This window comes from Sus scrofa, chromosome 6, assembly GCF_054392235.1.
Source record: "Sus scrofa isolate SSC_HxYL_T2T_F1_AM1 chromosome 6, Sscrofa_HxYL_maternal_Yorkshire_Landrace_v2.0, whole genome shotgun sequence".
NCBI classification, from domain to species: Eukaryota; Metazoa; Chordata; class Mammalia; order Artiodactyla; family Suidae; genus Sus; species Sus scrofa.
This window is the reverse complement of record NC_139388.1, coordinates 74,075,460-74,101,373: the sequence shown is the minus strand read 5'-3', so window position 1 is coordinate 74,101,373 and position 25,914 is coordinate 74,075,460. Positions and strand designations below refer to the sequence as shown.

Sequence of the window (25,914 nt, the reverse complement as noted above, 5' to 3'; positions counted from 1 at the left end):
GTGTAGGTTAGAGATGAGGTCAGATCCCACGTGACTATGGCTGTGGTGTAGGCTGGCATCTACAGCTCTGATTCAGCCCTTAGCTTGTGAACTTCCATAGGCCACAGGTGTGGCCCTAAAAAGCAAGCTAATAAATAAATAAATAATAGGCAAGAGATCCTAACACACATTTCTCTAAAGAGGGTATGCAAATGAACAATAAGCTTATGAAATTATTTACATCACTGTTAGAGAAATGTAAATCAAAACCACAATGAAACACCACTTCACACTAGTAGAATCCAAAAGCAGATAATCAAAAGTGTTAGAATGTGGAGAAGTTAGAGCTGCAGGAATATAAAGCGGTGCAGCCACTTTGGGAAACAGTCTGGCAGTTCCTCAAAAAAGTTAAAAATGGAGTAACCATATGACCCAGCAATTCTACTCCTGGGTATGCACCCAAGAGAACTGAAAATCTATGTCCACACAAAAACTTGGATATGAGGAGTTCCCATCATGAGTCAGCAGTAACGAACCCAACTAGTATCCATGAGGATGCGGGTTTGATCCCTGGCCTCTCTCAGTGGGTTAAGGATCTGGTGTTGCTGCGAGCTGTGGTGTAGGTCGCAGACAAGGCTCAGATCCTGTGATGCTGTGGCTGTAGTGTAGGCCACCAATGGTAGCTCTGATTCAACCCCTAGCCCAGGAACTTCTATATGCCTCAGGTTTAGCCTTAAAAAGACAAAAAAAAAAAAAAAAAAAAGTATATGAACATTCATAGCAATTTTATTTATAATAGCCAAATGTGGTTATCAATTAATAGGCGGAAAAACAAATGTGGGATATCTGTACAATGGAACATTACTCAGCCACAAAAAGGAATGAAGCCCTGTACATGCTATAATGTGGATGAAACTTGAAGACAAAGTGAAAGAAGCCAGTCACAAAAGACCACCTATTATTTGATCCCATCTCTGTGAAATTTCCAGAAAGGTAAATCCACAGAAGTTGGATTAGTAGTTGCCAGGAACTGGAGGGGAGAGAGCGATGCAGAATGACTACAGGTAAAATATGAAATTCAACTGAGTGAATCCTAAAGATCTTATTGGCTTTATTCACCAATCATGAATCATGCAGCATCACTCTGAAGGGCTGTACGAAGTGGAAGGGTTTCATAGACAAGAGATGGGACAAGGGACGGATTCTAGCAAAGAGCTGATTATTTCAGGCAAGACTCCCTTCTTTAGGCACATGGCAGGGGTCTCTCTGATGGGTTGCTTCACTAGTGCTGAGCAGGAAATTCCAGATTGACTGGTTAAGGTTACATTCCTGGGAGAGGTTGAAACTACAATTACATTAAGTATTAAATTTCGGTTTGGTGATGTGAGCTTAGCACAAGTGATTCCATTTTGGACCCATCACCCCTTGACACTACTGTGTTTCTTTTCGAGGGAATGAACACGTGGAATTAGATAAAGATGATGGTTGCACAAACTTGTGTACACACACACACACACAGAGCCTGGCTCTAACGAAAGAAGGTAATATTAGCCCTAAAAATGCCAGTCCATCCCTCCCCAGAACTGGACGTCCTAGCTGTCTGGCCAGAGCCAGAGGCTCTGTGGGGAGGGGGGGTAGTGCAGCGCTGAGGAATGGACCACGGGCATGAAAGGAACCGGGGGGCAGGGGCGGGGCTTAGGGATGGTGCTGGGGAGCTGGGGGTTTGCCTGGGGTCTGGGGCGCTGGGCAGGGAAAGGCTCAGAGCCCCGCGCGGGGCCACAGTCGGGACGTGGGGGCCACGGGGTGGAGCGTGGACACGCAGGGGCGTGGTTCGAGGGCGGGGGTGGGGCGCGAGGGCGGGGCGGACTTGGGCGCCACCGGGTGGAGCGCGGAGGGCGCGGGGGCGTGGCGTGGGGCGGGGGCGGGGCCTGGGAGCAGGGGCGGGGCGGGGCCTAGGAGCAGGGGCGGGGCGGGGCGCGGGCGCGGGGCCCAGGGTGGGCCGGGAGGGCCGGGAGGGGCAGGGACTCGGGCGGGGCGGGCGCTGGGGCGCTAGCGGCTCGTGGGTCGGTGCCCAGACGGCGTCTGCCGGACGCGGGGCCGGGCCTCTGTCCTGGCGGCGCCCCGGCCCGCTCCGCGCCCGGCCATGTCTCCTCCCGCGCCGCCCACCGAGCTGATGCCGTCGGAGCGCATCGTGGTGTTGCTCTCGTGCGTGCTGTCCGCGCTCGGCTCGGGCCTGCTGGTGGCCACGCACGCCCTGTGGCCCGACCTGCGCAGCAGGGCGCGGCGCCTACTGCTCTTCCTGTCGCTGGCTGACCTGCTCTCGGCCACCTCCTACTTCTACGGGGTGCTGCGGGACTTCGAGGGCCCCTCCTGGGACTGCGTGCTTCAGGGCGCGCTGTCCACCTTCGCCAACACCAGCTCCTTCTTCTGGACGGTGGCCATCGCCCTCTACCTGTATCTCAGCATCGTCCGCACTGTACGTGGGCAGGGGGCCAGTCGCCTGTTCTGGGCTTTCCACATCGTCAGGTGGGTGGCAGCGGCGGTCGCAGCTTTCCCTCTGGTCCCCTGACACCCTCCTGGGCCTTGTCTGCTGCCCCTGTGACTCTCGCCCCCCTCTGGTCCCCGCTTCTTGGTCGGACCCCTGGCCAGGCCCCCGGCTGGCAGGGTCTGGTGTCTGCTCCTGCCCCGGGGCAGCTCGGGGCCAGCGGAGTGATGCTAGGCTTGCCGAGAAGATGAGCTTGTTCTGAACATCGCCGCCAGGGGTACCCCTTTGAGGTGGCCCCAGCTTGAGCCTCCCAATGAGGTAAGCGCCTCAGAGCAGCCCCTGGAGGGCAGGGGCCCAGAGCTGGCCCTCAGAGCACTTCTGGTAACTTGGAAGCACCTCAGCTGGGCCCTTGGCCTCCTGCTTAGCTGCATCCTGGCCATCTCTGCTGTGGGCGGGGCTGAGGAGCAGCACCTGGGAACCAGGCTGGGCCATGAGTGTGGTCCACTCAGCAACTCCCAGGCTTCCCTCCACCCAGCTCTGTGCCAGCCGTGCGCAGAGCTTCGGCTGTAAAATTTAGGAAGAACAGTCCTGTTTATTCTTATCTTTGCTCATCTCGAAACCTCAGGCCCCAATCCCTCATTATCTCGGTTCTAGATCTTGACTTTCTTTCTGGAGTTCAGCAGCTCTGAAGTTGAGGGTCAGTGGCAGAGGCTGGTCTGGAAGGAGAGCTGCCAGCTGCCTGCAGTCTCTGAGAGCAGAGAAAATCAAGGCCTGGTCCTGCCCTGCCACGGAAGTGTCTGCCCAAGTTACCTTCACCTATGGGAGAAGGTTGCCCCTTCCTGGTGTAATCTCAGGATTCAAACATCTGGAGGTGTCCTGTGCTGAACCCAAGGCAGGAATTTATAGAGCTTCCTGCCTCTTCTCCCTCCTCTAGATAAGAGCACCAAATGCTGCCCTAATTATAGGTCTTCTCTGTTGAATACTTGAGTTCTTTCCAAGGGACTGAGGACAGTCAGCACTTTGGTAGAGACAGGTCACCTGGGTGTCACAACAGTGAGGTCACAAGTCTGTAAGAGTCACTTGACCTGCAGGTCTCAGAGCTGTTGGATGGAGGCCAGCTGGTCCTTGGGAAACCAAAGGCCTGCTTCTCAGCCGTTCAAGTCGGAGTTTGTGCAACCAGGCATTCAGACCTGCCTCAGGTGCCGCAGAGACCCCCAGAGAACAGGGCTGCTCTTCCTCCCTCTGTGTCCCGCCTGATCTCTGCGTCTGTTTTGGAGACCAACCAGTGCTTGGCAGGCTGGTTAGGTGTGGGCATCGTGGAGCTCACATGTACTTGGAAAGAGCCCCAAGACCTTCTTTGCAAGCTCCTCTTCTCTTTCCCCGCTTCTTTTTTAAAATACTGAATATAGGGAGTTCCCTGGTGTCTAGGGGTTAGGATTTGGCACTTTCAATGCAGCAGTCCAGGTTCATTCCCTGATCTGGGAACTGAGGTTCCACATCAAGCTGCTGAATGCCATGCCTAATAATGATGATGATGATAATAATAATAATAATACTGAGTACTTTCAAAGTGATAAAGAGAAATTGAGGCAGTTCCTTGTAAAAGACACATTTCCTAAGGACCTTTTCTTCTCCCTCCTAGGAATGTTTTCTGTGATGCTTAGGGAAAACCTCCTAAGAAAGCTTGTGTATCCTTCTCAGGCCGTAAAAAGGAAGCAAATTGTTCATCTTGTCTGTTGAGTGTGATCCACCTGCTTCTTCCTTTTTTTTGTCTTTCTAGGGCCGGCATATGGAGGTTCCCAGGCTAGGAGTCGAATTGGAGCTGGAGTTGCCAGTCTTGTCTGTGACCTACGCCACAGCTCACGGCAACCCACTGAACGAGGCCAGGGATCAAGCCTGCGTCCTCATGGACCCTAGTCAGATTCGTTTCCGCTGAGCCACAAAGGGAACTCCACCTGCTTCTAAAAGAAAAAAAATTAGGAGTTCTTGTTGTGGCTCAGCGGTAACGAACCCGACTAGTATCCATGAGGTTACAGATTTGATCCCTGGCCTTGCTCAGTGGGTTAAGGTTCCGGCGTTGCCGTGACTTGCCGTGAGCGTCTGAGTCACAGATGTAGCTCAGATCCTGCATGTCTGGGGCTGTGGCATAAGCCAACGGCTACCGTTCTGATTCAACGCCTAGCCTGGGAATCTCCATGTGCCTCCGGTACAGCCCTAAAAAGCAAAAAAAAAAAAAAAAAAAAGGAAGAAAAAGGGAAAAAAATTACCTGTATCCATCCTAGAAAGGGACTTCGACAGTTTATTCTCTTTCAGAAGTTAGCACTCCCACTTTGCCTATCAAAGGATAAGTAAAACCCGTCCAACAGCTTTGTGTACAAACCTAGATTCTCCTAGACAGGGTTGCTAAGGACTCTTCAGTATCTTCCTTTGGAGGATGCGTTTCTTGCTGCTCAAAGGACCTCTTGTGATGGGAAATTTCATCTTCAGACAGGCTGCACCATCACCCACTTGCTAAATAACCACTTCAAATGACTGGAAATCAGTCCTCTGCCCACCTTCCAGTCTTGGGAAATATTTTTAACTATGACAACACAAAAGGTTGATCTCTCTGTTCTGTAAAGAGTTTTTATGAGTTGATTTTTTTAAAATATCCTGCCAAATGGACAAAAGACATTCCAACAAAATAGCACAAGTAGGAGTACTGAATACAAGTTATAACAATGATGTACCATTTTCTCTTTCTGTTAGGAGAATACATGGAATATGACAATACATGGAATAATCCATGTCGAAAGTATTTGGTTCATACCCCTTGGTCCCAGTAATCCTATTTCCAGGGACCTAGTCTAAGGAGATATAACCCAAATTACCTGCCAAGCTGGAATTACCAAGGGGTTTGTGTGGCACTGTTAGCATGATGAGAAGTTGAAAGCAACCTAAATGTCCGAAAAAATAGGGGATCAGTAAGTTACAGGCTACACCCCACCCAGAAGTGTCATGCTGCCTTTAAAAACTGGCCGAGAACTCTGTAAATCATACATTTTTTAAATGGCATGATACAGTGCTACGTGGGAAAGAGCCATCTGTAGAGCCGAACGCAGCCATGCACAGCAGGAGGCTGGAGAGAACTGTGCATGTGCATGCCTGCCAGCGAGTGCACGTTCCCAGAAAGTGCCTGCATGGCCCCTCTGGGCCCCATCATGATGCCTGAGAATTTCCTTTACAGACTTTTTTTTTTTAATCTCACTGGGCAAGAGGGAAGCTTAGACTTTATCCTGAGGGAACCTGCCTGTCATCACGAGCTGCATCAGGCTTCTAAGATCTTGTGAAATGCTGTCCCATTCCTTAGCTCCCTGAGCCTCTGTAATGCAGGGGACTCCGGAGGATCCCCCACCAGCCACAGCTGATGAGACGTGCTGGAGGCCACAGAGCTGTTAGCTCGGAGGCTGGGGGCCTGGGGGGCAGGTGCATGAGGGTAGGGTTAGAACTTCAAGGTCAGGGCTCCTTTCAGGATTACAACTTGTTTCTTGGCCTTGACAATCCTTTTTCAAACTGAGATAATTTGACGATAATGTAACTTTCCAGATTGCCACCTGAGCATTATTTATCCTGATTATCTGGTGCCATTTAAGAGTAAGCTGCAGGAGTTCCCGTCGTGACGCAGTGGTTAACGAATCCGACTAGGAACCCTGAGGTTGCGGGTTCGGTCCCTGCCCTTGCTCAGTGGGTTAACGATCCAGCGTTGCTGTGAGCTGTGGTGTAGGTTGCAGATGCGGCTCGGATCCCACGTTGCTGTGGCTCTGGCGTAAGCCGGTGGCTATAGCTCCGATTCGACCCCTCGCCTGGGAACCTCCATATACCATCGGTGCAGCCCCGCCCCCCAAAATTAATTAACTAAATTAAAAAAAAAAAAAGAGTAAGTTGCAGGGAAGTTCCCCTCGTGCCTCAGTGGAAACGAATCCATGAGGTTTCAGGTTCGATCCCTGACCTCGCCCAGTGGGTTAAGGATCTGGCATTGCCGTGAGCTGTGGTGTAGGTCGCAGACGCGGCTCGGATCTGATGTTGCTGTGCTGTGGCTGTGGTGTAGGCCGGCAGCAGTAGTTCTGATTCGACCCCTAGCCTGGGAACCTCCATATACCATCGGTGCAGCCCCGCCCCCCAAAATTAATTAACTAATTAGTTCCCCTCGTGCCTCAGTGGTAACAAACCTGACTGGTATCCATGAGGACTTGGGTTTGACCCCTGGCCTTGCTCAGTTACCATGAGCTGTGATGTAGGTGGAAGACTCGCTCAGATTCCCAAGTTTCTGTGTCTGTGCCGCAGGCCGGCAGCTACAGCTCTGATTCACTTCCTAGACTGGAAACTTCCATATGCCCTGGGGTGCGGCCCTGAAAAGATTAAAATAAGTCAATAGAAAAAGAGTAAGTTGCAGGGAGCTCCCTGCTGACCTAGTGGTTAGGACTTGGTGCTTTCGCCACTGTGGTCCAGGTTTGGTGCCTGGCCTGGGAACTGAGATCCCACGTCAAACTGCAGCCAAAAAAAAAAAAGTTGCAGACCTGATGCCCCCCAACTCCTAAATCCTTCATCGTATATTTCTTTCCAGAAGGCAAGGGCTCTCTCGTGAACCACACACGCAGGAGATCGGCACGGAGCAGTACCAGGATATTGACTGTGGGTTTATTGAGGTTTTGCCGGTCGTCTGATAAGGAAGGTCTTGGCTTATGTGCTGACGTCACTCTCACGTCTCTTTATCCTCCTCAATCAGAAACAATTCTTCCATTTTCCTTGGCGGTTCGCAACTGGTCTTTTTGAAGAGTCCAGGCCCGTCATGTTGCAGAATGTACCCCCCCACCCCCCACCCCATCCCGGGTCCCCTGATGCTTCCTCTAGTGGATGTGGGTCCTGCACTTCGAGCTGGAATCTCACAGAAACCTGTGCCCCCTTCCGACCTGGTGGTGGCCGGCAGCTTGGACTCGTTCCTTTCCTGGTGATGTGCCCTTTGGTCACGTGGTCAAGGTGCTATCAGCCACTTCTTTACCACAGTTACTCTTTTTCCTTTGGGGGTGAGTAAGGATCTTGTTAAGATAAACCTCCTGGAACCCTGCAAACGTTCGCCCCGCGGGGTCACGTCCATTGACTCCAGCGGCATGCTGCCAAGACTCTCCTGGTTCTTTGCTGCATTTGTATTCATTCTCTCTTCTCACGATTGCTGGTTTCCATGTCGTGTTTGGCTGTGGACAATGACCTCCTCTTATGTTTGCCTTTCCTGGTGAGCTTTCCACTTATAATTTTCTTGTTTCTAGTTGTGGCCTTTTTTCCTTTTCAACCTAGAGAGGTTCTTTTAGCATGTGTCGTGACGTTGGTTTGGCGATGCTGCATTCTTTTAGCTTGTGCTTGTCTTTTAGCTTTTGCTTTTTTTGCTTCCTTCTAGGGCCACATCCACAGCACATGGAAGTTCCTGCACCAGGGGTCTAGTTGGAGCTGCCGCTGCCGGCCTCCGCCACAGCCACGGCAATGCCAGATCCACGCCGTGTCTGCAACCTGCACCACAGCTCATGGCAATGCCGAATTCGTAACCCACGGAGCGAGGCCAAGGATGGCACCTACATCCTCATGGACACTATGTCAGGTTCTTAACCCACTGAGCCACAACAGGAGCTCCTGTAAAGCTTTTGATTTCTCTGTTGAATCTGAATGAGAGCCATCCTGAGTCAAGGATTCTTAGTCGAAGGTTTTTCCCTTCCATCCCTTTAAATATACATCACCACTCCCTTCTGGCCTATAGAGTTTCTGCTGAAAAATCAGCTGATGAGGAGTTCCCGTCTGGCTCAGTGGTTAACGAATCCCACTAGGAACCATGAGGTTGCGGGTTCGGTCCCTGGCATTGCTCAGTAGGTTAACGATCCGGCGTTGCCGTGAGCTGTGGTGTAGGTCACAGGTGCGGCTTGGATCCTGCGTTGCTGTGGCTCTGGCGTAGGCCAGTGGCTACAGCTCCAATTCGACCCCTAGCCTGGGAACCTCCATATGCCGTGGGAGCGGCCCAAGAAATGGCAAAAAAAAATCAGCTGGTGACCTTACTGGGGGGAGGGTTCCCTTGTATGTTATTTGTTGCTTTCCCTTGTGGCCGTTAACATTTTTTCTTTGTATTTAACTTTTGTCAGTTTGATTCATATGTGTCTCGATGTGTTTTTCCTTGGGTTTATCCTATATGGGACTCGCTGCATTTTTAAGGTGTGAGAATATTCGTGTTCAAGGGAGAGCCCCGTACCGTCTCTTTTCTGCTGTATTTTTGCTGCGGAGGCAGCATGATGTTGATGCTCCATATTTTTCTTATTCATTTATTGAAGTACAGTTGATTCACAAGGTCAGCTTCAAGTGTACCACACAGTGATGCAGTTGTCTGTACGTATATATATTCCTAAATATATGAAGAATGGGAGCTCCCGTCGTGGCGCAGCAGAAACGAATCCGACTAGGAACCGTGGGGTTGAGGGTTCGATCCCTGGCCTCGCTCAGTGGGTTAAGGATCCAGCATTGCCGTGAGCTGTTGTGTAGGTCACAGATGCAGCTTGGATCTGGTGTTACTGTGGCTGTGGTGTAGTCTGGCGGCTGCAGCTCTGATTAGACCCATAGCTTGGGAACCTCCATATGCTGTGGGTGTGAACCTAAACAGACAAAAAGACCAAAAAAAAAAAAAAAACCAATATATACACACATATGTATATATATGTATATATACAGAGAGAATATATATAGAACATATATATAGGAGAATATATATAGACGAATATATATGTGTGTGTATATGGAGAGAGTATGTATGTGTGTATATATATTTCTTTCTTTTCCCTTATAGTTTACTATAAAATAATTGAGTATATTTCCCTGTGCTATTGTAGGTCCTTTCTGGTTATCTATTTTATATGTAGTAGTGTGCCTATCTTAATCCCCTTCTCCTATTATCCGCCACCCCCTTTTCCCCTTAGGTAACCATGATTTTGTTTCCTAGGTCTGTGCCCATATTTGATATATGCAAGTAGATAAACATCTGTGGCTGTCTGTTTGCAATACTCACCTAAGAAAGTGCTGGGTGGCTCAGCCTGCAGTGGCCCGTGGGTGGGGTCATTTCCCTTCCGATAAGATGAGCCTGAAACCATCTGTCCTTTCAAAAGCTGTCCTCATCCCTTTTTTCCCACTATGAGGTGGACTCCTTCTGAATCCAGCTGGCAGGTCATTAACGGTCCACCCACCTGCACGCCAGGCATCCACCTGTCTCCTGCGGGGGCAGGGGACGTCGGGCTGGGGATGTACCCAGAGAGAAGTGAGGACCAGGCCGAGTCGGCCACCTTGAGAAGTCTTAGGAGTTCTTCTGGGTAAGTGTGTGGGTACGACCCTGGCCCACGTGCCCATGTGCTCTCTGGCATTTGCTAGGGTTCTTCAGGAAGAGAGAGCCTGTGGCACCTCCGGTTCACTGTAAAAACCACTGCTGTGGGGAGTGGGAAGTTCCAGTGCAGAGAAAAGGGGAACCGAGGGCCCTGAAAGGGGAGAGTCCGAGAGCTCTCTAATCAGACACCGGCTCACCGAGGGGCCCCGGGATGAGGCCCCAAGCGGGCAGTGCCTGAGTGGGGGTGGATGCATACCGCCTAAGTCTGTGCTCCCCTGAAGAAAGCGATTGAACTGGCTGTGTTTCCTGAGGCCCCTGCTGCAGTGAGGTGTCTGCACTGCCTGTGTGTTTGCTGGAAGCCCGCTCGCTGCAGGGCTGCACTGCGGGCCCAGAGGCTGCCCTTGACCCTTCCAAGGCAAAGTCAGACTCCACCCGCCCTCCCCCAGGCCCTGGCAGGCAGGAAGGCGTCTCTGGCAGAACCAGGGCTGTGGAGGGCGGCCCCAGGCTCTGGGCATGTACAAGTTCCTTTGGGAGTCCCTTCCTGTCTCTGTGGCCAGAGCAGCAGAGTGACCTGGTGGCGGCCTGGCCAGGGGCTGACTCCCGGAACTCCCGCCAGCCTCTGCCCCATGCTTAACAATCAGAGCCCATTGTCTGGGCAGAAACCTCCAGGCGGCAGTACTCGGATTCCTTTCCCCAGGTCCTGTCCCCAGGCCCTGTCCCCGACAGCTGCGTCCCTCAGGGCCTGGCTCAGTCCTGCTCCCGGGAGCTTCAGACATTGACACATTGTTGCCCGATGGTTTTGTTCTCAAAGCATTTCGGGGTCATGTTCACAGTCAAGGCTTTCCATAGGCCACAGGCACGTGGGCCAGGCTCTGCTGTTTGGGGGAGAAGACCCTCTTGTGGCCTCCCCAGTGGGTGCCACCCCACCCCCAAAGATCCGCAGGAAGCGGGCAGGGGGTTTGGGGTGAGGGGAAAGTTCAGGAATCCAGCAATGGATTGGGGCGGAGGGGGAAGCGGCTCTGTCACCGCAGGCGGGCCCACCTGACTGCTGGGAGAGGTTCTGGGACTTCTCTGGGAACCCCGAGGGAAACTCAGAGCCTTGCCTCTGTGGGCACAGCCCGCCCTTGTGGTCATCTGACACAGGCCAGGGAGCCCAGGTGCGGGATGTGGCCTGCTCGCCACCCAGCTGATCCCGTGGTTCCACTTCTCACTGGGCGATTGAAGGACACCGTGGGTGCTGGGTTCCAGGAGCCAAGCTCAGGACCCATCTGCAGGGCCTTTGTCAGTTTGGTCCTTCCCTGAGCTCCCCGAGGGCCCCCCAGCTCTGCTCTGCTCTCTGGGTGTGGTAGGACCAGGGTCCCCAGAGCCAGGCTAGCATCCACTGCCCCGAGGGTGTCTCCTGCACAGCTAGTGGAGAGCCGCTGCCTCAGCCTGCCCAGGCTGCCCAGCAAAGCCCACGGACTGGGTGGGGCACTTAAACTACCCAAACCCATTCTTTCCCAGCCCTGGAGTCTGGAAGTCTGAGGTGTAGGCAGGCTTGGCTCCCTCTGAGCTCTCCCCTCGGCTTGCAGATGGCTGTCCGCACTGTCTGTCCGCACCCGGCCGTCCCTCAGGGACTGTCTGCCTCCCAACCTCCTCTTCTTACGAGGACCCCGGCCTGTTAGGTTAGGGTCCACCCGGGGCCTCATTTTAACTGAATCACCTCTTTACAGAGCCTGTCTCCAGATGCAGTCACATCCCGAGGTACTGGGGGTGGGGGTGGGGGTAGGACTTCAATATAGGTTGGGGGTGTTACTCAGACAGTAACCACTTCCGAGGATCGGGGCTGGGCAGGGTAACCAGCCTGGAGTCCAGCAAATACCATGAGAGCCGGGGCCCCTGGGCACCTCTGGGTGGGGGGGGTTCTGGGCAGAGTGTGGTCCTCCCATCTGGTGACCCCAGCCCTGCTGCTTCTCAGCCTGAGTCGTAGGTTTGGAGAGAAGGGGCCTTAGTGGCCACCTGCTTTAACCATCCCTGCTCAGTGCCTTTCACCTCGTCCCCTGCACATGGTCACGTGGCTTCCTTCCCTGGAGGAAGCTCCCCGTTCAGCCCTCGACTTTGGGACTGGCCTTGGGACTGAGCAGGACACCTGCCCTTCCCTCCTGCTGCTGCTGCTGGCCGTCTGCTCCACCGGCAGGACCTCCTCAAGAGCCTGTAAACGCTCGAGGACCCAGCTCCAGGCCCAGCACGTCCTCACATGCCCGGCTCACAGTCACAGGTTTAGAATGTAGTTCCTGGGTGTCCACACGGAGGCAGGACAGTTCACTGGCCGTTCGCCACCACCCACGTCCGGGCCTCAGGGCAGCCCCTCCAACCACGAGGTTTTCTGGGTCCCAGTCAGCTAAAACCCTTGGTCTGTTTCACATGTGCTCTTGTTAAGCTGTATCTTACTAGTTCTGATTTTGTTTGTTTGCTTTTGTGTGATTGATTGATGGATAGATGGCCACACCCATGGCATGTGGAAGTGCCTGGACCAGGGATCAAACCTGTGCCACAGCAGCAACCTGAGCCACAGCAGGGACAGCACTGGCTCCTTAACCTGCTGAGCCACCAGGGAACTCATTTTTTTCTTTGCTTTTTAAGGCTGCACCTGTGGCATATGGAAATTCCCGACTGTTAAATTTCAGGGTGTTTTGTGGGCTTATGATCAAATACAACCATCACTAAAATTAAATTATAGGAGTTCCCACTGTGGTGCAACCAGATCAGCCGTGTCTTGGCAGTGCTGGGCCACAGGTTCAATCCCCGGCCTGGCACAGTGGATTAAGGATCCGTCATTGCCACAGCTGAAATTTAGGTCAGGACTGTGGCTCGGATCTGATCCCTGGCCTGGGGAAACTGCATATGCCATGGGGTGGCCCTGCACAAAAAAAAAAAATCACTTCTTCAAAATTAAATTATATATAGGAGTTCCCTGGTAGCCTATTGGTTAAGGATTTGGCGTTGTCACTGCTGTGGTGCGGGTTCAATCCCTGGCCTGGGAACTTGCACATGTGGGCCATGGCCAAAAAAAAAAAAAAAAAAATTTTCTTTAATTATGTAAACTTACAATTAAATACACTACATTAAAAACAAAGTAATACATACTCAAAACTCCGTAGGTCCTAGTCATTGTTTTGCTGATTTTGTACAGCAGAGGTCAGCAGACTTTTCTTGTAAAGGACCCGAGAGTATTTTCAGCTCTGCAGGCCAATGATCTTGGGTGCAACTGCTCAGCTCAGCTCTTTCTGCTCAAAAGCAGCCGTGGGCGACATGTAACCAGTGAGTGAATGTAGCTGTGTTCTGGTGACATCTATTTAAAAAAACAAACCATGGGGCCAGATTTGGCCTGAGGGCCCTAGTTTGCTGGACCCATGGTGCCCATTTAAGAAAGTGACAAGAGTTCCCGTCATGGCTCATTGGTTAGTGAATCCAACTGGCATCCATGAGGACTCGGGTTTGAGCCCTGGCCTCGCTCAGTGGGTTAAGGATCCAGCATTGCCGTGAGCTGTGGTGTAGGCCTGGCTCGGATTCCGCATTGCTGTGGCGTGGTGTAGGCCGGCGGCTACAGCTCCGATTCAACCCCTAGCCTGGGAACCTCCATATGCCGTGGGTGGGGCCCTCAAAAGACAACAAGGAAAAAGAAAAGAGAAAAGAAAGTGATAGACACTGCTTCCCTTAGCAGTTTATTCAATAAATCTCTTCTAACCTACCTTTTTTTTTTTTTTTTTTTTCTTTTTTCTTTTGATGGCTGTACCCACAGCACCCAGGCTAGAGCTTGAATCCAAGCTGCAGCTGCAGGTCTACACCACAACCACAGCAACACTGTATCCTTAACCCACTGGGTGAGGCCAGGGATTGAACCCACATCCTCATGGAGACTACATTATGTCCTTAACCCACTGAGCCACGATGTGAACTCCTAACCTACTTCTTCTTTTTCTTCCTCTTCTTTTTTTTTTTTTTTGCCCTTTTAGGGCCTCACCTACAACATATGGAGGTTCCCAGGCCAGGGGTCAAATGGGAGCTAGAGCTGCCGGCCTGCGCCACAGCCACAGCAAGTCAGGATCTGAGCCACATTTTCGACCTACACCACAGCTCGTGCAACATAACCCACTGCCTAAAGCCATGGATCAAACCTGCCTCCTCATGGATACTAGTCCCTGCCCTACTTCTTAAAAAACAAAAATGTGGGCGTTCCCATCATGGCTCAGCAGGATCGAACCCAACCAGTATCCATGAGGAGGCAGGTTCAATCCCTGGCCTCCATCAGTGGGTGAAGGATCAGGAGTTGCTGTGAACTGTTGCAGGTCAAAAGCTCAGCTCAGATCCCGTGTTGCTGTGGCCGTGGCGTAGGCCGGCAGCTACCGCTCCCATTCGACCTCTCGCCTGGGAACCTCTATAGGCTGCGGGTATGGCCCTAAAAAGAGAGGCGTTCCCACTGTGGCGTGGTGGGTAAAGAGCCTGACTGCAGTGGCTCCGGTTGCTGCAGAGGTGCCTGTTCCCTCCCCAGCCCAGCATGGCTACAGCTGCTAGGTACCTCATGGTTGCAGCTCCTATTCAATCCCTGGCCGAGAACTTCCATACACCACCAGTGAGGCCAAAATAGAAAAAAAAAATCGATAGAGAAAATGTTAGTGGGAGTTCCCATCGTGGCCCAGTGGTTAACGAATCCAATTAGGAACCATGAGGTTGCGGGTTCGATCCCTGGCCTTGCTCAGTGGATTAAGGATCCGGCGTTGCCGTGAGCTGTGGTGTAGGTTGCAGACGCAGCTCGGATCCCGCGTTGCTGTGGCTCTGGTGTAGGCCGGTGGCTACAGCTCCGATTCGACCCTTAGCCTGGGAACCTCCATATGCCACGGGAGCAGCCCAAGAAATGGCAAACAGACCAAAAAAAAAGAAAGAAAGAAGAGAAAGCGTTAGTGGTAAAGATGAACCAGAAAACTGTTAACCATCTCTGTACCTCTGCCAAGGTGGCAGCCACACCGAGTCAGGCGAGAAGCTGGGTATTTAAGGGGGAGGTGATGACAAGGGGCTGTGTCACAGAGCGGGAAGAAAGGAGAAATACTCTGCTCGTGTCGGAAGCGTATTACCTGATGCGCAGAGAGGCTGCTCCGGTTCCATCAGCCGAGGAGAGGCCCTCTCTTCCTCATTTCACGTCCGTCTTGCTCAGTAAGGAAACTGAAGACGGCAGCCGCCTGCACCTCACGGAACACCTCCACTTGCTAGCTGCGACCACGGGTTGGCTGCCGTTTCCGGGGTTTGGCAAAAATCAGCAAAAACCTGCTGGGAGCATCGGCTGGCCGTAGGGGATTTACCGGAAGGAGTGTTGCGTATTTTATTGTTATTTGCAAGTTGTGTGCCTTACATCCTTTATAGCCGTAAAATTCAATCCGCGTTTACGTGTGGGTGGACGTCCACACAAACACACACCTGTATGTATATGTCTTTCTTTTTTCTTTTTCTTTTTTGGTCTTTTTAGGGCCACACCTGCAGCATATGGAAGTTCCCAGGTTTGGGGTTGAATTGGAGCTGTAGCCCCTGGCCTACGCCAGAGCCAGAGCCATGTGGGATCTGAGCCGCGTCTGCGACCTACACCACAGCTCACGGCAACGCTGGATCCTTAACCCACTGAGCAAGGCCAGGGATTGAACCTGCATCCTCATGGATGCTGGTTGGATTTGTTTCCGCTGCGTCATGATGGGAACTCCTGTAAGTATCCATCTTTCTGACGTTAAAACATCACCAGCACACCACCGACTGTCCCCACAATGGACGAGTCTGGCGGAGCCGGCTTGGCAGGGTGGTTAGACATCCCTCCCACTCCATTCCCACCGCTCTGGGTGCCTTCTTCCCGCCTCCACTCAGGTACCTCCCCAGGCAGAGCCGCCCGCCCTCGGAGCTTAAGTTCAAACGCCGGCCCTGACTGATCCGAGCACACCCTCCACCCTTGCAAAGCCCTCTGTCTGGTCTTCCCTCCAGCTGTTTCCCAGAACGGATTCAGCTCCAGGCACATCGCAGGGGCTCAGGCTGGAAATGCATTGCTTTGTAGCTTTTGTATGACAAACCTAAAGTTGCAAAACATGGGGACCCTGTGGTCCCCGGTGTCCTTTAGGGGCCCCAGGGCTGCCAGGAAGGGACGGGAGCGCCTTCCTCTGGCCACACCTGTGCCCTCTTCCCGCCTGAGTGGGACCCTCTGCTCCAGTCCTGCTAGGGGACCGTCCCGGCCCACAGTGCTGTCACCACTATGACCTCAGGATTTCTGTTTCAGCCCTTTTAAAAGGCTTTTCCCTCTTTTTGGTGACATCTGTGCTCTGAATAGTTAAGGGGTAAATTGGGGGGGCGCTCTCTCAGTCACTCGGCTCACTCTTCATTCAGTCAGTCATTCAGCAGGTCCCGGTTTTGTCCCCGCCACATGCCAGGCACTGCTGTGGATGCCAAGGGAGATGAACTCACACCGCCCTCGCCTCATGGAGCTCAGAGCTGACCGACGCTGTCCTAAAATCCGCAGTGGCATGAGTTTTAGAACGTAACCCTTTACTACGAAAATAGTCTGAGAAGTTCCCGTTGTGGCTCAGTGGGTTAAGAACCTGAAATAGGGTCGGTGAGGATACGGGTTTGATCCCTGGCCTCCCTCAGCGGGTTAAGGATCCTGCGTTGCCGCAAGCTGCGGTGTAGGTCGCAGATTCGGCTTGGATCCAGTGTTGCCGTGGCTGTGGCTCCAATTTGACCCCTAGCCTGGGGACGTTCATATGCACAGGTGCAGCCATAAAAAAAAAGGAAGAAAGAAAGAAAAAATAGTTTGTCACTGGAATATATTAATTTACCAGGTGAATAATTTTGCATAGAACAAGCACTCAAAATGAACACATTCCTTTTTAAGTGTGACTGGGTACCTTTGGAAAAGTCCTTTCATTTGTGTGGATCTTTGCCCCTTTGGTGCCTTTGTGACTCAAAGGAGGAGATGCAGCACCAGCCTCCCGGCAGTCCTAGCTGTCCCCAGAGCCCCAAGCTGAGGGCACTGCCCAGGGACTCTCCCCCTCTGGAGGCCAGTGAGGGACAGGGTGGGGGTCTGTCCTCCACGGGCCCAGGGCGCTGACTTTCTCCCTTTCATCGCCCGCCCCCTCCACAGCCCTGCAGCGTTTTAGAAACAGCCCTTCCAGCCTCGTTGTGCTAAGTACACCTTAGCCCAGGTACACCTGTGACCTCAGCACTGTCCCACCGCTTTCACAAGGAGCCCATGTTGCTGCCAGAGCCCTCAAGACAGCACCAGCTTCCAAACTCAGCGTTTCTCTGACGACACTGTCCTGTTTACTCACTGCTTGTCCCCTGGGCAGCTGACCTAGCGCGTCGGCCCATGTATCATCTTCCTGGGGCCAGAGACGCACAGGCCTCGTGTACTCCAGGCGCCTGCACACGGGCCCAGATTCTGGGACGTGGGGACAAGTCGCAGTGACAACAGTGGCAGTGACCCCCCCAGGGTCAACACTGACACCCTGTGTTGGGTATAATGTCGAGGAGTTTATTTATTTTTACTTATTTATTTATTTATTTATTTATTTTTTGAGAGCCGTACCCACAGCCTATGGAGGTTCCCAGGCTAGGGGTCTAATTGGAGCTGTAGCCACCAGCCTACACCATAGCCACAGCAACACAGGATCCAAGCCGAGTCTGCGACCCACACCACAGCTCACGGCAACTTAACCCACTGATACTCCTTAACCCACTGATACTCCCCTCGAGGCCCTGGCATCATCCCCACATTGTGGAGAAGACACTGGCGTGTTGCAGCCAAGTGGGGCGGGCCGAGACCCAGACCTAGGCTTGTTGCAGTCCAAGCACTTAACCACCTGCCAAGGGGCCACGTAGCTTGTGTGTGTGGTTAAACCCACCCCGACCAATTTAAAAGGCAGGGCTGGGTGAGGAGGCTGGTATGGGGACCACTGAGGGGGCATGGCCCTAATCCCAGCTGTGTTGCTATTGCTGTAACCTCTAGAAAAGTCAGCCTGGCACTGCCTCAGATTGGGGGTCTGGTGGCCCTTGGGGTCCTCGCCAAGGCCTGTCCCCTCCCCATAGAGCAAGGAGGCCTCAGGACTGGGGAGACATGTCTGCCCAGAGCCCCTCTTCCCTCTTTTGGTTCCTGTCGCAGGTGCGTGGAGCCTGGAATCCCCCACCCAGACAACTGCAAGCCTAGCATGTGCCCCCGCCAGACCCAGGCCGGCCCTGGAGGCCTGAGTGTTGGTGGGGTGCGTGGATGAGGCTTGCATGTGGGGGCTGGCGCACGCAGGCTGGTGCAAAGGCCCCTGGGTGCCGGAGGGAGCCAGCCACCCCGCTGCCACAGCATCCTAGCACCAGTCTCCAGGGAGCCTGGCAGTTCTGGAAGCAAACCCGGCCTCTGAGGGGTTTGGGGGTCGGGGTGAGGGTCTGGCCAGACAGGTGGTCAGCACGTCCCCTGTGTCCTCTTCCCTGGGCTCTGCAGGACCCCCTGCCCACCTTTTCTCCAGGGATATGGTCTGCTCCAGGCTCCGGAAGACCATCCTCCTTGCGGGCAGAGCGTCCTGGTCACTTCACCCTCACTGGCTGTGCCGGAGCCAGGCCTGACCTCACCGCCTCCATGTGCTCCTTACTCCTCAGCTGGGGGGTCCCGCTGGCCATCACCATGGCAGCTGTGGCCCTAAAGAAGATTGGCTACGATGCCTCGGATGTGTCGGTGGGCTGGTGCTGGATCAACCTGGAGGCGGAGGACTACGTCCTGTGGATGCTACTGACCGGGAAGCTGTGGGAGATGCTGGCCTACATCATGCTGCCCCTGCTCTACCTTCTCGTCCGGAAGCACATCAGCAGAGCGGTAGGCACCCTTCGGGGCCCCGTGCAGAGCTCTGTGTGGCCACTGGGTCCTGGCATCGGGGTCAGCCACCCAGGTCGAGGAACAGGCCAGAGTGACAAAGGGTGACACTGAATTAGGAGCATGGTGGGCGGGTCCTGCCGTAACTGCGGGTGTGGGTCGAGGAAGCAGGGGTTCACCAAGGCTAGGGTGACAGTCTCCCCCAACTCGCCCGGCTCTGCATGCGCGGGGCTGTGGGATCCTGGAGGCTGAGCCACAGCGCTCTACTGCCCCCTCCTGGACAGACTGCTGTGGTCGCTTAACCCTGAGAGGAATGCAGGTGAAAGATGAGCAGTATTCAAATAAAAATTGAACTGGCATGTCCCGGGGAGGAGAGGCCATGGAATTTCATAATCACTGATACAGATAACTCACTTCATTATCTTTGGTGGTTCAACTATCCACGGTCGACTTTTCAGGCTCTCAAGCATTCGTAAATCAATACGCGGGGCTGGCCAGTGGTCTTGGAAACTAATAACAACTTGGGCTGGCCAGAACTTCTAGGAGAGGATGGTTTTCCTCTGATAATCTGGCCAAATTGTTTTTTGTTCTGGACAACCGGTTCAAGATGTCAAGTAAATGAAGTTAAAAATAATAGCTTACACATAGTGAGCACTGATTTTTAACACCATTAATTAATTAATTAAAAATTTTTTTTTTGTCTTTTGTCTTTTTAGGGCTGCACCCACGGCATATGGAAGTTCCCAGGCTAGGGGTCCAATCAGAGCTGGAACTGCCAGCCTACACCACAGCCATAGCAACTTGGGATCCGAGCCACATCTGTGACCTACACCACAGCTCATGGCAATGCCAGATCCTTAACCCACTGAGAGAGCCCTGGGATGGAACTAGTTGGGTTCTTAACCTGCTGAGTCACCGCGGGAACATCCTTAGTGCGTTTTATTTTATTTTTTTATTTTTTTATTTTTTGTCTTTTTTTTTGCCATTTCTTGGGCCGCTTCCATGGCATATGGAGGTTCCCAGGCTAGGGGTCAAATTGGAGCTGTAGCTGCCAGCCTACGCCAGAGCCACAGCAACGCAGGATCCGAGCCGAGTCTGCAATCTACACCACAGCTCATGGGCAACGCCGGATCATTAACCCACTGAGCAAGGCCAGGGATCGAACCCTCAACCTCATGGTTCCTAGTCGGATTCGTTAACCACTGCGCCACGACGGGAACTCCCCTTAGTGCGTTTTAATTGAGCATCTCCTATGCAGTTCGAGTTTGTTCGTTTCTTTTTTTTTTTTTTTTTGGCTTTTCTAGGGCCACTCCCTTGGCATATGGAGGTTCCCAGGCTAGGGGTTGAATCGGAGCTGTAGCCGCCGGCCCACGCCACAGCCACAGCAATGCAGGATCCGAGCTGCGTCTTCGACCTACACTACAGCTCACGGCAACGCTGGATCCTTAACCCACTGAGCGAGGCCAGGGATCGAACCTGCAACCTCATGGTTCCTAGTCGGATTCGTTAACCACTGAGCCGTGATGGGAACTCCAAGTTTGCGAGTTTCTAATGAGAACTCAAATCCTGCCCGAGAGGAGGCAGAAGTGTCATTACGATGGAAGGTAAACCAGGATGTGGCTGGAGCAGTAACACAGGTTTACGTGACAGACTTCAAGCTCATCCTGCTGGTGTGGTGCCTGTGTTTCTCTCTTGGTCTGAGTTTTCAAGGCTGAAATTGTAGGCGAGTGTGTCCAGCGTCTTTCAGGGTGTGCTGCTGGCTTGGCGGCCACTGCCAAGTGTCTAGGCTGCTCCCCGTAGCTGTGTGACACCAGACCCCTACCCTGTATGCCCAGCTGTGCCTCAGGGGACACACACTTCTGGTTCTCTTTTTACTCTGGAATTTACCTGATTCTCACTCCTCCCTGCTGCCCTCTTCTGGCTGAGCTTGGAGTTGTTGACAGAGATGCTGGCAGGGCTTACCAATTGGTGTGAGATCCTCTTTGTGGTCTTTTTTTTTTTTGGTCTTTTTGTCTTTTAGGGCCGTACTGGTGGCATATGGAGGTCCCCAGGATAGGGGTCCAATTGGAACTGTAGCCACCAGCCTATGCCAGAGCCACAGAAACACAGAATCTGAGCTGCATCTGCGACCTACACCACAGCTCATGGGAACACTGGATCCTTAACCCACTGAGTGAGGCCAGGGATCGAACCTGCATCCTCATGGATCCAAGTCCCGTTCGTTAACCGCTGAGCCACGACGGGAACCCCCTCTTTGTCTTCTTAGGACTTTTTATTTTTTTAACTTTTTTTTCTTTATAGGGCTCCACCTGTGGCATATGCAAGTTCCCAGGCTAGGGATTGGATCCGACCTACAGCTGCTGGCCAGTGCTATAGCTACAGCAATGTGGGATCTGGAGCCGTGTCTGCAACCTACAGCACAGCTCATGGCAATGCTGTATCCTTAACCCACTGAGTGGGGCCAGGGATCAAACCCGAATCCTCATGGATACTAGTTGGGTTCTTTACCACAGATCCACGATGGGAACTCCTTCTTAGGGCTTTTTAGTTGGTCTTCTGCCTGGGCCGAGGAGGGGGAGCTTCTCTTACCTCCTCTTTTCTGCTGCCCTGGGATGGTTTTGAGCTCCCCGGAGGGAGCTCCCAGGAGCTCCACTAGGGTCTGCCTCAGACCACCCCACCCCGACTCCCCAAGCGGCCTTTCCTGTGTCTGTCTTCTGCCCTGCCCTTCCTGTAGCTGGGCAGGAAGCCTGGGGCCCTGTCCATGAGCCTGACCCCCATGTGTGAGAATGGGTCCTTTCTTACTACTGTGCCAGTGTTTCCAGGAAAAAAAAGAATACTGGGCAGGAAGGCGAGAATGTAGGAGTTGTTCCTGCCTCCAGCTAGGAAGGAGAGCTAAAAAAATAAGGTGGGGCAAGCTTTACTCTGAAGAGTGGGCCAGAAGTCTTAGTGCCCAGCTCCTGTACCCACCCGCGTGGTTCCAGGGTGGGGGCGTGCAGCTCTGGGTGCTGCTGAAGGCCCCAGGGGGCGAGGCAGGTGCCCTGAGCAGATGAGCTGCAGCAGCTCGGGTGCCCAGAGAGGCCAAGGTGTGTGGTTTTTCTCACCTGGGCCCTCAGTGTTCCCCACAGAAGGCCAGGCGCAAAAACACATCTTTGTAATGGAGTCGTTTTTTGGGGTTGGGGTTTTTTGGAGCAGTTTGTTTGTGTTCATCTATTTTTTCCAAGTTTGGTTGTGATCCAGAAAGCCCTTTGGTCTCACGGATGGGCATTCTGAGGAGCAGGGAAGCCAAAGCTGGTCCCTGCCTACCTTTTCCTTCTGCCCCAGCTTTTGGACAGAGCCCCGCTCTGAGGCAGGCTGGTGGGGGACACGGCAGGGGCAGTGGGGGGGGGGGGCTTGCATTCTGGAGGGGGAGGGTGATTACAAACGACAGGCCTGATAAATGAGGTTGCCTGGTGTCCAGGAAGGAAGACGATAAGACCTATGAAAAGCAGACGGGAATAGAGCTGGAGGTGGACACAGCACCCACCCACCCCCGGGGGGAAATGCCTTTGCAGTTTAAATTGGGTTGACTTGTAAACCACCCTTCATGGAAAACAATGAAAATCATTTAAAAAATAAATCAATACATCAGGTTGACAGGCTAGCCCTTATCCAGAAGGCGACACTGGACCAAAGACCGAGGGAGTGAGCCAAGTAGAGGGAGGGAGCGGCTTGTGCAAAGGTCCTGAGGTGGGGCGTGCCTGGCAGGTTTGGGGAGGAGGAGGCCGGTGTGTCCAGGGCCGGGGGTCGGGGGGGGAAGCAGCAGAAATGAGGTCAGAGCTAGGCCAGGGGTGGGGACACTGCGAGGAACGTGTGAGACAGGGAGCCACTGGGAGCTGTGATGGAGGACTGGCCTGATCTGACGGCTTTTCCGGGAACTGCCCTGCTTCTGGGCTGAGAGTAAGACTGGAGGGCGGGGGGGGGGGGCGGGGGCGGGGTCAGGATGATGAAGGGAGACCAGTTAAGAGGCAGTGGTACGACTGCGGCGCGGGTTTGATCCCTGGCCCCGGGAACTTTCACATGCCTTGGGCACAGCCACAAAAAAAAAAAAAAAAAAAGAAAGAAAGAAAGAAAGAAAAAGAATAAAAGAAGAAGAAACGGTGGCAGCTGTCTTGAGGGTGGTGGTGCTAGGACCAGGCAGTGGACAGAACATCCAGGTCAGGGTCTGTTTTCCATGGATGGACACAGTAGCCTTGGGGATCAGGAGCAGGTGTCCATTTTGGACGTGAAAAGTTTCCCATGGACTTAGGTTCCCACGTCGGGGCACAGAGCAGGCGGAGGACCAAGGAGACAGGTATTCAGGAGAAAGATCCAGGAGTTCCCATCATGGCTCAGCAGAAATGAACCCAACTTGCATCCATGAGGACGCGGGTTCAATCCCTGGCCTCGCTCAGTGGGTTAAGGATCCGGCGTTGCCATGAACTGCGGTGTAGGTTGCAGACATGGCTCGGATCCCTACTGTGGCTGTGGTGTAGGCCAGCAGCTACAGCTCCGATTCGACCCCTAGCCTGGAATCTCCATATGCCTCGGGTGCAGCCCTAAAAAGAAAAAAAAAAAAAAATCCAGACCAGGCCAGAGATGGGAACCTGGCCACCACGTCGGGTGGAAAAGGCACTGCATGCCTCCTGTCCCCCTCCTCCAGCCAGTCTCCGCGCTGGGAGGAGGGCGGCCCGGGGTGGGGGGCAGTGTGTGTCTGGCTCACTCTGCCCCCCGCCTTCCCTGCCCAGCACGAGGCGCTCTCCGAGTACCGGCCCACCATCTCCGAGACCCACCAGCTTCGGGGCCGCTCCTCCGTGGCTGACAAGAAGCTGGTCCTCATCCCGCTCATCTTCATCTGCCTCCGGGTCTGGAGCACCGTGCGCTTCGTCCTGACCCTCTGCGGCTCCCCGGCCGTGCAGGTGCCGGTGTTGGTCGTTCTGCATGTACGTAGGTCCACCCTCCCCGGCCCTGCCCTGTCCTCGCTGCTCTAAGGTCACACTCCCGCTTCCAGCAGAGCAGGCTCGTCCCAACGTGCCGACCGACACCGGCCAGCTGAGGGCTCTGCTCCATCGAGGCTTCCCCCTGCCCGACGGGGATCCTTGACCAGAGAAGGGGGGAAGATCAGGGTGGCCGGGGGCAGCCCCAGGGCGCTGAGCTGCTGTCCGTGGCCTGCAGGTTCAGGCTTGCCCGATGCTCTGCCAAAGGCCTTCGTGGCCAGGGTCCCCCAGACCAGCCTCAAGGCGGAGGGGACCAGATCCCCGGGTCCCCAGCACCTCCCAGCCTCCCAGCCTGCGCCATCAGGACCGGCTCCAGCCCTGGCACTCACACCTCTCCCTTTCTCCCCACCAGGGTGTCGGGAACACGTTTCAGGGAGGCGCCAATTGCATCATGTTCGCCCTCTGCACCCAGGCGGTCCGGACTCGGCTCCTGCAAGTCTGCTGCTGCTGCTCCTCTCAGTCTCCCACCACCGAGACCCAGGAGGGCCCTCCCGCCGCCTCCGCACCCATCAAGGCGGGCAAGTCTCAGGGCCCCAGCTGGGCCCCAGACCAACAACTGAGCACCTGAGCTCCCCGCTCCCTAGCTCTGTGCGTAGGTGCTGCCACCTGGGGCCAGGTGGCTCAGAGTCCCCTCTGTGGGGGGGCTGTGCTGTGACTGTTGGCAGTTGGAACTTTTGACCCCCGTGGGGGAGCAGTGCAAACTCAGCTTGTCTACCTCCTTGACCCTCAGGCACGACTCCTCACACCCCGCTGCATTGGGGGGAGTTCGTGTGCATGAGGGCTGGCACTGACATTCAGGGAAACCAGTGGTGTGGGATCACGGCCACGCTGCCTTGTGGCCAGCGGATCATCGGCCTCGTTTACAGGTGGAGGGACCCACACCTGTGGGAAAAGCACAAAGAGACATGCTCACTGTATACCCGTCCTCAATAAAATGCCAGGGGCTACCAGAGATGCGGCCCTCACCAAGGTATCACGGAGCAGATTCCTGGTTTGTCAGAGCGTTGAGATTCTCCCTCGAGCCTGGCTTTTCTTGGATAGCTTTGCTGGTCAACAAAAGGGCAGTAGCTTTGACCAGGAGGTGACCGCCGTGAGCACAGCCCCGCACAGCTGCTCAGGGCAGCTGGTCCCCTCGGAGCCTCCCAAATTCTGGGGCTGTCAGCCCTTGATGTAGATTGCGTTAATTTCAAGCACAGGCTGGGATCCAGTCTCCCGCCTCCACCAGGCACTTAAAATAAGGGTCCCTCCTCCAGTTCCAGGGCTGGAACGGTGCAGTGACACCTGACTGTCACTCGGGTTTGTTCTTTTTTGGGGTGGAGGACTGCACCCAAGCAGAAGTTCCCAGGCCAGAGACTGAACATGAGCCACAGCAGTGACAACACCAGATCCTTAATCCACTGTGTCACAAGGAACTTCCTAGGTGTCCTTCTTTAAAAGGTTGTTATGAGTAGTTCCTGTTGTGGCGCAGCAGAAGTGAATCCTACTTGTATCCCTGAGGATGCAGGTTCAATCCCTGTTCTCGCTCGGTGGGTTGAGGATCTGGCATTGCCGTGAGCTGTAGTGTAGGTCACAAACACGACTTGGATCCTGCATTGCTGTGGCTGTGGTGTAGGCTGGCAGCTGTAGCTCCAATTTGACCCCTAGCCTGGGATGTCCATATGCTGAGGGTATAGCCCTAAAAAGCCAAAAAAAAAAAAAAAAAGTTTTTATGAGAATCAACAAGAAGTGAACATCCTCTTAGGATTCCAAGAAAGCTCCAGTCTGCCCTACAGAAAGCTCCTTGTCGGTAGGGCAGTCTCCTTATAGAAACTGCCCATGTGAGGGGCGTCAGGGGTTCCCCTAAAGAAGTTGCAGCAAACCACCGGCACCTAGCTGGTAAAGACCCTCACCTTATCTTCTAGAGAGGAGCAGAAATTCAAGACGTTGCTTGCTGCAAAAAAGAAAATGCGGAATTCCCGTCGTGACGCAGTGGTTAACGACTCCAACTAGGAACCATGAGGTTGTGGGTTTGATCCCAGGCCTTGCTCAGTGGGTTAAGGATCCGGCGTTGCCGTGAGCTGTGGTGTAGGTCGCAGACGCGGCTTGGATCCCGCGTTGCTCTGGCTCTGGCACAGGCTGGTGGCTACACCTCCGATTCGACCCCTAGCCCGGGAACCTCCATATGCCGGGTGGAGCGGCTCAAGAAAAAGGC

General features: G+C 53.8%; 1 protein-coding gene across 2 annotated transcripts; it reads left to right on the top strand.

Moving 5' to 3' along the window:
* Nucleotides 1-1,989: 1,989 nt before the first annotated feature.
* Nucleotides 1,990-24,696, top strand: GPR157 (G protein-coupled receptor 157). 2 transcript variants are annotated; one of them, XM_084962727.1, is made up of 4 exons: nucleotides 1,990-2,505; nucleotides 18,501-18,714; nucleotides 23,475-23,645; nucleotides 24,076-24,696. In XM_084962727.1, the coding sequence occupies exons 1-4, from the start codon at nucleotides 2,123-2,125 to the stop codon at nucleotides 24,289-24,291; spliced, it is 984 nt and encodes a 327-aa protein (XP_084818853.1). In that variant the 5' UTR covers nucleotides 1,990-2,122; the 3' UTR covers nucleotides 24,292-24,696. The 2 variants fall into 2 exon arrangements, with proteins under 2 accessions (XP_084818853.1, XP_084818852.1); XM_084962726.1 differs by having other exon boundaries at nucleotides 23,475-23,669.
* The last annotated feature ends 1,218 nt before the right edge of the window (nucleotides 24,697-25,914 follow it).